General features: G+C 61.2%; 1 protein-coding gene across 1 annotated transcript in view; it reads left to right on the forward strand.

Moving 5' to 3' along the window:
- NUP210 (nucleoporin 210) overlaps positions 1-12,313 on the forward strand; it is an 86,805-nt gene that overhangs the window by 57,306 nt on the left and 17,186 nt on the right. Inside the window, exons 21-28 of the mRNA XM_065933999.1 lie at positions 149-277; positions 2,392-2,519; positions 2,616-2,751; positions 4,211-4,273; positions 4,401-4,580; positions 6,368-6,448; positions 7,990-8,121; positions 9,448-9,606. Coding sequence (XP_065790071.1) covers positions 149-277; positions 2,392-2,519; positions 2,616-2,751; positions 4,211-4,273; positions 4,401-4,580; positions 6,368-6,448; positions 7,990-8,121; positions 9,448-9,606 — 1,008 coding nt within the window. The remainder of the gene's footprint in view (positions 1-148; positions 278-2,391; positions 2,520-2,615; positions 2,752-4,210; positions 4,274-4,400; positions 4,581-6,367; positions 6,449-7,989; positions 8,122-9,447; positions 9,607-12,313) is intronic.

Below are 12,313 nucleotides of genomic sequence, written 5' to 3' on the forward strand. Positions count from 1 at the left end.
ATGTCACACCCCAAGCCCGTCGCCCGGCTGGCAGTGGGGGCTCACGACGCGGGGTGGGCGGGGCCAGCTTTGGGTTAGGGTTTTCCGAGCGGGCGATGGGCCGCTGCCCTGAGCGGCCGTGTGAGCGCACCCCACCCCCGCCTTGCAGGTGCACCCTCTGCTCCCCGGCACCGCCACCGTCATGATTCACGACCTGTGCTTGGCCTTCCCCGCCCCCGCGAAGGCTGACGTCTACGTCTCGGACATTCAGGAGCTGTACATCCGCGTGGTGGACAAGGTCAGTGTCAGCCTCCTCGTACGCTCCCTCTCTTTAGCCACACAGGAGCCGGGAGCACGGTGGGGCTGTGGGGGGCGCTTTCCTCGCATCTCCCCTCCCCTTGCAGCGCCGCCTCACCTGGCATCCTGGGCTCAGCGCAGGGCGGCCTCTGGGGGGGATCCATCTTCATCTCGGTCGACACCCGTGTAACCTGGCTGTAAATCCCCCTGGAAGGTGTCCTCACGTCGGCCCCGGCCTGGGGATTCCTAGCCTCAGGCTGCTGCAGGTGACTAGCCAGCCAGGGCATGAATTTTCTCCCCCGTCTGTACTTTTTGGCTTCTTGGAAATTCAGTGGCAGATGAATAAAGTGCACTGACGCCGAGTGCTTCTGCAAAATGAATGCATAATAGACCTAGACTTTTCTTTAACATGAAGACAGATTTTATGTAACTCAAATACATGAGGTGGCTGCAGCGGTTTCCAGAGGAATGCTGTCAGGGTCCTGTCTGCCCGAGGGAGAAAAGGGCTGGCTATTAAAGGCAGCATTCACGCAGTTTGGACTCCTTCAGAGTCAAGGTTCTCTGAGCCTCGGATATGCCCTCTCTGATCTCGTTTCCGTGGGTGAGTTGCTTCTAGACTTGTGTTCTTTCACTGAGCACTTCTGACTCATGTTTCCCAAAGTTTTCACCGCGTGCTGCCAGGTGTGAACTGCGGAGTGATTATTAACCCCCACTGTATGCCTGTTGCTATGCTAAGCTGTGGATCAGCTCTCTAACTCGGGCCTTAGTTCTGTGCTGAAGCAGAGCTGATTTACAGTGGTGTTAGCTTCAGGTGCATAGCACCGTGATTCCACTTTATTATATGTGTGTATACACACACACACACACATGTGCTGTGTTTAGTCGCTTCATTTCAGCTCAGGTCAGTCGCTCAATTGTGTTCGACTCTTTGTGACCCCGTGGACTGCAGCACGCCAGGCCTCCCTGTCCATTGCTAACTCCCAGAGTTTACTCAAACTCATGTCTATTGAGTCGGTGATGCAACCATCTCATCCTCTGTCGTCCCCTTCTCCTGCCTTCAATCTTTCCCAGCATCAGGGTCTTTTCTAATGAGTCAGCTCTTTGCATCAGGTGGCCAAAGTATTGGAGTTTCCGCTTCAGTATCAGTCCTTCCATTGAATATTCAGGACTGATTTCCTTTAGGATGGACTGATTGGATCTCCTTGCAGTCCAAAGGACTCACAAGAGTCTTCTCCAACACCACAGTTCAAAAGCATCAATTCTTTGGCACTGAGCTTTCTTTATAGTCCAACTCTCACATCTGTACATGACCACTGGAAAAACCATAGCTTTGACTAGATGGACCTTTGTCAGCAAAGTAATGTCTCTGCTTTTTAATATGCTGTCTAGGTTGGTCATAGCTTTTCTTAATCGCTTCAGTTGTGTCCTACTCTTTGTGACCCCATGGACTGTAGCCCACCAGGCTCCTCTGTCCGTGGAATTCTCCAGGCAAGAATACTGGAGTGGGTTGCCGTGCCCTCCTCCAGGGGATCTTCCCGACCCAGGGATCAAACCCAGGTCTCCCTCATTGAAGGTGATTCTTTACTGTCTGAGCCACCACAGAAGTCGAAGAATACTGGAGTGGGTAGTTTTTCTAGGGGATCTTCCCAACCCAGGAATCATACCGGGGTATCCTGCATTGCAGGCAGATTCTTTACCAGCTGAGCTACCAGGGAAGCCCATGTATTTATTTGTTTCCATTATAGGTTATTATAAGATGTTGAAGACAGTCCCTGTGCTATTGGTAGATCGTTGTTGTTTATCTACTTTATATGTAGTCATGTGTATCTGTTGATCTCATCTTCATTTATCCCTCTCCCAGATGTTAGTTCTCTCAGAGTGGGTTGTGAGCTTTATGCCACATTTATGCTTCAGGCAAAGCATCTGAGTGTCCCACTGAGGCCCGCTGAACACAGAGAGCGTGTCCGCAGCCTCCGCTTGTTGGCAGGCTGATAGTCGGGAGGGCGCCGTGGGCCCCTGGGTGTGAGCTCGGCGATGCTTTGCAGAGAGCTGTAGGGCGCCAGAGGTGGAGGCTTGGTCGTTCGGAGGCCATCCCGAGTCTTCCCCACGATGCAGGTGGAGATCGGGAAGACAGTCACGGCGCATGTCCGCGTGCTGGACTTCCACAAGAAGCCTTTCCTGGCCAAGTACTTGGCCTTCATGGACCTGAAACTCCGGGCAGCCTCCCAGATCGTCACGTTGGTGTGAGTGCTCGTGGGGTCGGGGGTCGGAGGCCACCTGGGGGGCAGCGGCAACGGGCCTGCCCCGGGGAGAGGTCCCAGCCCCTCCCTCTGCCCCAGGGCCCTCGATGAGGCCCCGGACGACTACACCGCCTCCTTCCGCGTCCACGGCGTGGCCATTGGCCAGACCAGCCTCACCGCGACCGTGACCGACAAGGCCGGACAGAGAATCAGCTCAGCCCCACAGCAGATCGAGGTAGAGCTGTTCCTCCTCACGCCTCGGGGGCCGGCCTGTCCCCTGGGGCAGGTCAGCGCCCTGGGGTGGGGGTGGGGGAGGGGTATGCTGTTTTTTGTGATCGTCTGGGACTTTTAGGGGCAGCCCAGGTAGCCCTGGGAAAGGGAAAGTGTTAGTCACTCAGCTGTGTCTGACTCTGCAACTAACCCCCTGGACTGTAGCCCGCCAGGCTCCTCTGTCCATGAAATTCTCCAGGCAGTAATATGAGAGTGGGAAACCATTCCCTTCTCAGGGGCTCTTCCTGACCCAGGGATGGAACCTGGGTCTCCCGCATCGCAGGCGAATTCTTTACCATTTGAGCCAGCCAGGAAGGCCCCACGTGGAGAGGCCATATGAAACCGCTCTCCAGCGTCCTCTGTTTAAAAGAGGGCCTTTCCTGGTCCCGGGGGTCTGGGAGCCCAGGAGTGAGGGGGCTGGGTTCCCTCACTCTGTCTGGGATGTAGTGGGCCTGGTGTGGCTCAGAGGAGGGGAGTGACTTGTCACAGATGGGGAAGTGGCTGGGGGGTGAGCAGGTGGGTCTGGACTCCAGTGTAGAAGCAGACACTGATGGTTGGGACCCTGGAGGTAGCAGGCTCTTCGCGGGAGCCCCTGCTCACTAGAGCAGCCGTTCTGGGTGAGGGAACTCCGGGCTGGTGTTGGGCTGAGACAGGAGCCCACGGCCATCAGGGCCGGGAAGTCGTGTCTGAGTTTATCCTCTGGGGGCAGCACTGAGCTGCCCCTGCCACGTCCTCTGTGGGCTCAGCCTCACGGGCTGGGGAGCTTCGTGCCGGCGGGTGTGGGTGGTGCTTCAGGATGGCGGTGCGCCCTTCTCCTCCGGGTGAGAAGGCAGTCCTATGTGCCTGTACTCAGGGCCGCCCTACTGAGACCATGCCTCACGCACATGTCACCCCTGGGCTGACTGGCACGTCTTCGGGCAAAGCGGGGATTGTGGGGTTGTAGGAGGTGGAGTTGGGGGCTTTGCCCTGCTGCAGAGACAGGGCCTCCTCGTCCTGCCCCCCCCCCCCCCCCCCCGAGTCCTCCTTTCCTCATCTGGAAAATACTGAGGCCATGGGGGTAGAGAACTATTCTAGATGATTATTCAGTAGAAATCTGGAAACTGTGCAAGAGTCAGCCTTCCAAAGGGGAGCTGGGGAACCTCGAAGGCAGCGGGTTGGAAACCTGGATGTGCGCCAGATTGTCATGGGGACTTGCTGAAACACACAGCAGAACCCACCTCTGATGGGCAGGTCCCGGGCGGGCCGGGGAGCGGGCGTTTCTGCCGACCCCACCAGAGCGGAACACGCCCCTGGGAACCCGGGACCCCACGCCCTGCCTGCCTTCAGAGGCAGGAGTCTGCACCGTGTTCCCGCGTCCCTGGAGTTAAAGGGCGACCGCGCCCAGAACACAATGGCCTCTTTCCCTGTTGTGTCTCCACGCCCAGGTCTTCCCCCCGTTCAGGCTGATCCCCAGGAAGGTGACGCTGATTATTGGGGCCACGATGCAGGTGGGAGTTGAAGGCTACGCCCTCCCCCCACCACCACCTGGGGCTTCCGAGCGGGCTGTGGGGGAAGTTCCGGGGTGTGGGCACCCGGGGGGGCTGGCTCATGGGCCCTGCTGCCTACCCACTCCAGATCACCTCCGAGGGCGGCCCCCAGCCCCAGTCCAACATCCTCTTCTCCATGAGCAACGAGAGCGTGGCGCTGGTGAGCGGCGCAGGGCTGGTGCGGGGCCTCGCGGTGGGCCGTGGCGCCGTGTCGGGGGTCGTGCAGGCCGTGGACGCAGAGACGGGCAAGCTGGTCGTTGTGTCGCAGGTAACGGCGGGGTCACAGCAGAGGCGCCCTCCACGTCCGCCCTCTAGGGCAGGGGTGCTCCACTCCCCAGACGGCTGGCGGGGCGCGGAGCCATGGCAGGGAGGTTCCCCATCTGCTGGTGTGGGCTCTGCTCCTGAGGACCACCCCTCTCCCAGGGTCTTGCTTCTGCCCTCGGAGCCGGAAACACCTGCCTGTCAGCTTCCCCCCTCACCAGGGAGACCTACTCTTGCACCCCTACGGTCGCCCTTCTCCAGACCAAGGGTCCCTGAGAGTGAAGCTTGCTTGGTTATGTTCGACTCTTTGTGACCCCATGAACTATACAGTCCATGGAGTTCTCCAGGCCAGAATACTGGCGTGGGTAGGCTTTCCCTTCTCCAGGGATCTTCCCAACCCAGGGATCAAACCCAGCTCTCCCGCATTGCAGGCGGATTCTTTACCAGCTGAGCCACAAGGAAAACCCAAGAACACTGGAGTGGGTAGCTTATCCCTTCTCCAGGGCATCTTCCCAACCCAGGGATCGAACCGGGGTCTCCTGCATTGCAGGCGGATTCTTTACCAGCTGAGCGACTGCTCCTTAAGGCTTGGGGCCCCAAGCCCTCCCTCCCCGGGGACGTTCAGTGCAGGGTGATGGCAGCGGTTGAGACAGCATACCCTGTTTCCTGTGCCTCCGTGCGTGCTCTCGGGACCCTCTGCTCTGCCTGGGCACGGCTCACCCACGGCCACCCACGGCTGTTCTAGGCCTGAGCTGGTGCTGCCCACGTCAGAGCCCTCCCGCTTTTAGTCCGTTCATTCCCAGCGGGGCTTGCAGACGTTCTCACCGGAGAGCTGGGATGCCATGGGCACTGATGTGCTGCGGGGGTTATGGTGTGGTTTTTAGAGGCGCATGCTGGCTTGGCTGCCGTGATCCAGGGTAACTGGGCACCCATAGTATTTCAGACCGGGATTGATATTTGCAGGAGAAGAAAACCTGGGTTATCCACTAGGATCTTGGCTCAGCTAGAGGTTAAACTATCTCCAGGCCTCCTCGCTGGAGTGGGGGACATTTCCCAGCAGCTTTTCTGGGTCGGCGGAGATGCTGGAGGCCAAGTCAGGGGGACCTCACCCAGGAGGGCCCCTCATCCCCCCACCCCCCACCTCACACCTTGCTCTGGCCCCAAGCAGGTGGTAGCGGGCGTCTCAGTCTGCCATTTTCCTCCTTTCCTGGGTGGGCACTTCTGTGGGCCTCTGGGAAGGACAGAGCAGAGCGTGTCCCCTCCTGGGAAGAGCTCAAGGTGCCTGGTTCTGCCCCATGTCCGTGGCTCCTTGCAGGAGCAGCGACTGGGTGGTCCGACCATGCTGGAGCCCCAGCTCTAAGAGAGCGCTTCCTTTCAGGTGATGTGACTCTGGACAGAAACTGAGTCCCTGACAGTGGTCCAGGAGCGCTGCTGAGTTCAGAGCATCTGAGCACTCAGCTCTGGGACCCCCCGGAGGGGGTGGGACTGACCTTGACCCGACCCTGAGTTCACTGACTCACGCCTTTCCCAGCAGTTCCAGTGTCTCTCCAAGTATCCTGGTCAGACGGCAAAGTCCTTTTGAATCACAGGGTGGATACTCCAAGTCTATCAATTTCATAAAAACAAGGAAGTACCAGGCGTGTTGAGAGTAAAATTAAGCACCAGGGAGGGCCTACTTCGTTCCTCTCTAAAGAAAGGGTTGCGGCCTCAGAATGGGGAGTTTCGGGGAGGGACCCATTATTGGCACGTAGCCCCTGAGCCCTGCCAGCCTGAGCCCCGAAGCCCTCTTCCCAGGATCTCGTAGAGGTGGAGGTGCTGCTGCTCCAGGCTGTGAGGATCCGCGCGCCCATCACAAGGATGAGGACAGGGACCCAGGTGAGGCTCCATCACAGGGATGAGGGCGGGGACCCAGGTGAGGTTCCATCACAGGGATGAGGGCGGGGAGCCAGGTGAGGCTCCATCACAGGGATGAGGGTGGGGACCCAGGTGAGGCTCCATCACAGGGATGAGGACGGGGACCCAGGTGAGGCTCCATCATAGGGATGAGGGCGGGGACCCAGGTGAGATTCCATCACAGGGATGAGGATGGGGAGACACGTGAGGTTCCTTAAGGGATGAGGGCGGGGACCCAGGTGAGGTTCCATCACAGGGATGAGGACAGGGAGCCAGGTGAGGTTCCCATCACAAGGATGAGGACGGGGACCCAGGTGAGGTTCCCATCACAGGGATGAGGGCGGGGACCCAGGTGAGGTTCCATCACAGGGATGAGGACGGGGACCCAGGTGAGGTTCCCATCACAGGGATGAGGGCGGGGACCCAGGTGAGGCTCCATCACAGGAATGAGGGCGGGGACCCAGGTGAGGTCCCATCACAGAGATGAGGATGGGGACCCAGGTGAGGTTCCCATCACAGGGATGAGGGCGGGGAGCCAGGTGAGGCTCCATCACAGGGATGAGGATGGGGACCCAGGTGAGGCAGAACCTCTCCAGCCCCTCCTGTCTGTCCTTGGAGCAGCCTCTGGCAGGAGTCAGGCTCTGGGAGCTGGTTCAGGATGAGCCTGGGGGAGCTGCTCCCAGGACGCTGTTTCCTCTGCTGGGACGATTCTGGGACGATTCTGCAGCCCCTCGACCTGCTGGCCTCTGTTTTCCCTCTGGGTCCAGCTTCACTCCCCGTCTCTCCTGCTGTGTCTCCCCCGTGCGCCAGCTCCCCAGCGTGTGGCGCCTACCCCTGCAGTCCCGCGGGGGTGACGCCCCGTCTTCACCAGCCTGTCGCCTTCCCGCACCTAGAACAGCACCTGGCACCTCCCAGGAGCTGGTGTTCGGATGGCATGCACCCTTCTCGGTGCTTCGTATGTCGTAGTCCACGTGGCGTGCATTGCAGCCCCCCCCGGCTGGCTCTGGGGTCATCTCCGCGTCACAGATGAGGTGCACATGTGGCAGGCTTAGGGCGTCTGCTGATGCCACAGCCAGTGAACACTGGAGCTGGCGCTGACCCGCAGCCGCACTCAGCTCCATCCCGGCCTCTTGCTGCGTTGCTCCACGTTTATTTGCCCTTGGATCAGCACTTGGCAAATCCAGTGTAGGAGGCCGAGTCCACCGCTCGTGAGCAGGGGCCCCCACTAGCCTGAGAGAGATGGGAACAGGGTGAGCTGGCCTGCCAGGGGGGCTGCAGGCCCCTCAGAGTTCTAGGCAGTCAGTCAGGAACGGGGTCCCTTGGCCCTGGAAGGCCGGGTGGGGAGGGGCTGGCGCTGTGCTGTGCCGGCCGCGGATTCGGGAGGACTTGATCGAGGCCCCCCTCTTGCCCTCAGGAGACAGGGCGGCAGCGGGCCCTGGGGGACAGTGCAGGCTGTGTCTCATGGTGTCTGGGGGCTCCGGCCACAGGACATGGGTGGTCATGGGCCTGGGTTCTCCCCGCAGATGCCCGTTTATGTCACCGGGATCACCAACAACCAGAACCCTTTCTCCTTCGGCAACGCCGTGCCAGGCCTGACCTTCCACTGGTCTGTCACCAAGCGAGACGTCCTGGATGTCCGGGGGCGGCATCACGAGGTACTCACCGGCTCCCCAAAGACCCCACTCTCCATCCCAGATGACAGCCTGTCACGCCCTCGTGAGGCTTCCTTGTCTGCAACCACGCTGTCCCTCCCCGGGGTCCTTCCCCCGTCCAGCTCTTCGTGTGCCTCCAGCTCCCCTCTTGTGGGTCCCAGGACAGGCTGCAGCCTTTTCATCTTACGCTCCTTCTTGCTGACCAGCCGCACCGCCCAGGGGCTTGGAGGCAACCTGCAGGTGGAAGCAGCAAAAGTGACAGCTGGGTGGGACAGTCACACAGGTCCCAGGATGCCAGGGGTCCTGGTTGGGGGTCCCCAGTGTATAGCTTCTGACCCCCTTTCTAGGATGTCACCTGCCGCTGGCAGCCCTGGAGTTTTCTCCAGGTGTATCCCAGGGCCCTAGCCCGTCCCCTTAGGCTCCCTAGGGGGTGCCTGGCCCCTTCCCAGGTCTATGCTGGAGAGACACGCTGCCCCGTGTGTGAGCTGAGGCCCGTGTGTGGGGAGGCGGACATGCCTGGGTGACCCAGCCAGTGGGCTGTGCAGCGGGCCCGGGTGACCCGGTCAGTGGCCTGTGCCGTGGGCCCTGGTGACGCAGTCAGCGGGCTGTGCAGCGGGCCCAGGTGACCCGGTCAGCGGGCTGTGCAGCGGGCCCGGGTGACCCGGTCAGCGGGCTGTGCCGTGGGCCCGGGTGACCCAGTCAGTGGGCTGTGCAGCGGGCCCGGGTGACCCGGCCAGTGGGCTGTGCAGTGGGCACTGGCTCTGTGACTCCAGGCAGTGACCCCAGGTGGGCCTCGGTCACACGGGTCCTGAGTGTGGCTGCTTCCCGGGGTCTCTCCTTGTCTCATTTGTGGACACTGGGGGCCTGGAGAGGGGATCAGACAGGGGATGGGGTCTCTTAGAGGCTGCCTGAAGCTCATATAGTGCAAGACCAGTACCCCCCGCCCCCGACCCCATGGGACCAGATCCTGTCCCCAGACCATCCCCACGGTACCTGGGTGCGTGACTTCTTCACAAGTACCCCATAATGAGGGCTCCATGGGCAGCACCCCAAGCCTGGCGCCGTCTGGGTGATCTGCCCCGAGCCCTGCAGCCAAGGCCCTGAGAAGTCCTGCGTGAGGACGCTGGTGGGGCCCTCCTCTCCCGCGGGCCCTGGGAATAGCATAAATTGCAGCGTGGGGTGCCCCACGTGCGTGCCGGAGTTGGCAGGCCCCCACCGGGGCGAGAGGGCAGGGGGGTGACAGCAGGCGGGCGGCTTGGGTGTCTGGGGCGCCTGCCCCGTGGGGGAGCCGGGCCCAGGCCCCCTCGGGACGTCCAGTGTGTGTTGCAGGCATCGCTCCGGCTGCCGTCACAGTACAACTTCGCCATGAACGTGCTCGGCCGGGCGAAGGGCCGCACTGGGCTGAGGGTGGTGGTCAAGGCCCTGGACCCCACCGCTGGGCAGCTGCTGGGCCTCGCCAAAGAGCTCTCTGATGAGATCCAGATCCAGGTGAGGGGCGGGCGGGCAGGGGCCGCTGTCAGCGGGGGAGTGCCGGCCAGTCCAGGGCCCTGCTCCCCTGGGGCGTGTGGGCACACGTGGGGGGAGCGGGGGCTGGGGGCCTACCCTGGGGGGCACTTGGCCTGTGGGGAGCTGTGGTGAGGCTGGCGGGGGCTGAGCTGGGACTCCGAGGTGCCGTGGGAGCCCAGGGCTGGGGCGACCCAGGGCTTCGTGGAGGGGAGGCGTTTGGGGCTGGGAGGGCCTGGCAGGGGCGGGGGGCGGGGACTCGGCCCGTGCAGAGCCTGGAGGTCTGCCGTAGCTCGATGTGCTTCCAGAGTAGGAACTGACTCTGAGCTCGGAGTGAGGTGCCTTCTGGGGGAAAGAGGCTGGAAAATCTGAGCCGGGCATGCATCTAATCGCCTGTATTTCACAAGCGCTCGTGGAGGACGAGACGCAGGCAGACGCGCGCCCCCCACTTCCTGGGCCGGGTCCCACAAAGCCTGTGGGGCGGGGGGTCCCAGGGAACAGGCATTGGAGGGTCCCAGAAGGCTTCAAGGGCTGTGTCCTAGGAGACAGGGTGTGACCCCATCGTTCACAGATGGGACCCGAGCCTCAGGACGGAGGCGGCCTGCTCGGGGCCCCTCGAGGGGGCAGCGGCAGGACGGCGCTGTCCACCCAGGCCTGGCCCACAGCGCTCTCCCGCTCCCCTGCCCTGAGCGTGTTTAGTTAGGGACCCTCTCCTGCTCACGTGAGACTCACTGGTGTCCTGACCTTGTGCGTGAGTGCTCAGCCGTGTCTGACTTTGCAGTCCTATGGACTGTACCCGCCGGGCTCCTCTGTCCGTGGGATTTTCCAGACAAGAACACTGGAGTGGGTTGCCATTTCCTCCTTCAGGGAATCTTCCCGACCCAGGGATCGAACCCAGGTCTCCTGCGTTGCAGGCAGATTCTTTATCCCTTGAGCCATCCAGGAAGCCCTTAAGTGTAATGTCTGGGTCCCCCTAAATTGCAAAGAAAGATTGAAAGCGACTCCTAGATACATGAGGAAAGACACAGGTTCAAACCCCCTCTTCAAGAGGAAACAAGCCATTTCTAGGTCAGGCACACGCCCCACACGGGATGAAGAAGCGCATTTCAGAGAGATGCGTGTCTGCCCAACCCCGCCCCAACTCCTGCCTGCGTGTGCGTACACAGACTCACACACACACAGACTCACACACACACACACACACACACACACACAGAGATACAGAGACACACAGACTCACACACACAGAATCACACAGACTCACACAAATACAGAGACACACAGACTCACACACACACAGACACACAGATACAGAGACACACAGACTCACACACACATAGACTCACACACACACAGATACAGAGACACACAGACTCACACACACACACACACACACACACACACACACACAGAGACTCACACACACACGTTCCTCCCAGCTGAAAGTAAAGCGCAGCGAATTCTGACCCCGTCCTGGAATTAGAGACAGGGCTTCGCATCTTCTGAATTCTGTGACCTCAGTCGGGTCATTTAGCATCTCCGCGTCTTGGTTTCCCTGGCTGACAGCAGGTAACTTTCGAGCGCATCGGAAACTCAGATGCTGGATCCAGCCCACAGAGGTGTTTTATTTGGCTCACTCAGTGCTTCGAAACAGTCTTTTATTTGTTGCCAACGTTGAAAAATAGGAAGATTTTGTCTAAAAGCCCAGTGTGCGGCTCGTCCTGGAGACGTGGAGTGACGCCACCAGCCAAAGCGGCAGCAGATGAGACAGCCTCTCACTGACGGAGCTGAGCCCCCAGGGCACAGCCCCCAGGCCCCCTCGTCGCCCTGACCCCGCGGCCGTTCTCCGTGCTGCCGGCTCTGGCGCCCCTCGGCAGGTCACGGGGCAGGAGAGGAAGGCCCCCCCCCCCCCCGTGCCTTCGGCTCTGCGTCTGTCGGGGGGACTGCAGGGGTTACCTGCCTGGGAGCGGCGGGAGGGGCCTGTCTGGGCGTGCGCTTGCTGTGTGATGCTCAACCAGTGAGGCAGCTTCGCTCTGGGAGCCGTCAGCTCGCGGACGGGCTCACCTGGGTCCAGAGCCCAGTGCAGCCCCCAAGGCCCCGTGTAGGGAGCCCCACCCCTCCATAGTGTCCCCCGTGTCCCAGCTCCAGGAGGCGAGCGCGCCAAGGATTCTTCCCTCGGGGCCCTGTTTACTGATGAGGAAGGCGCACCTGAGTGTGTGGTCAGAGCAGCAGCTGGGAGGCAGGGGACGTAGGCCAGTTTCCTCTTCAGAAATCACCCGTTTGGTTTTAGACACAGGCCCTCGGAGCGCCCAGCTGGCCTGATCGTATCAGAAGGCAGCGGGGAGCCCCAAAGTGTGCTCAGCACCCAGGCTCAGGGTCAAGGGGCCAGCAGCCCGCGGGTCCTCAGAGAGAGGGCCTTAGAAGGGCGTGGGCGCAGTGGGCTGCGTGCAGACAGCCGTCTGGAGTCCTCGGGGGAGGGCTGCCTCGTGGGCTTGGGGCTGCCGGGGAGGGGCAGGATCAGATCCCCCCGACATCGTCAGGTGTATCAGCCACTGGCCGGAGGTCACCAGGCACCCTGTCCCGGTTCTGTGCGGATTCGGCAGGAGCCTGGCAGGCAGAGAGGGTGCCTGGGGGGTGGTTCTGGGAGAGGCCGATGTGGAGAGCATGTCTGGCTGGGGGAAGGAGAATTCAG

The sequence above is a fragment of the Muntiacus reevesi genome, chromosome 4 (assembly GCF_963930625.1).
Source record: "Muntiacus reevesi chromosome 4, mMunRee1.1, whole genome shotgun sequence".
Classification (NCBI taxonomy): Eukaryota; Metazoa; Chordata; class Mammalia; order Artiodactyla; family Cervidae; genus Muntiacus; species Muntiacus reevesi.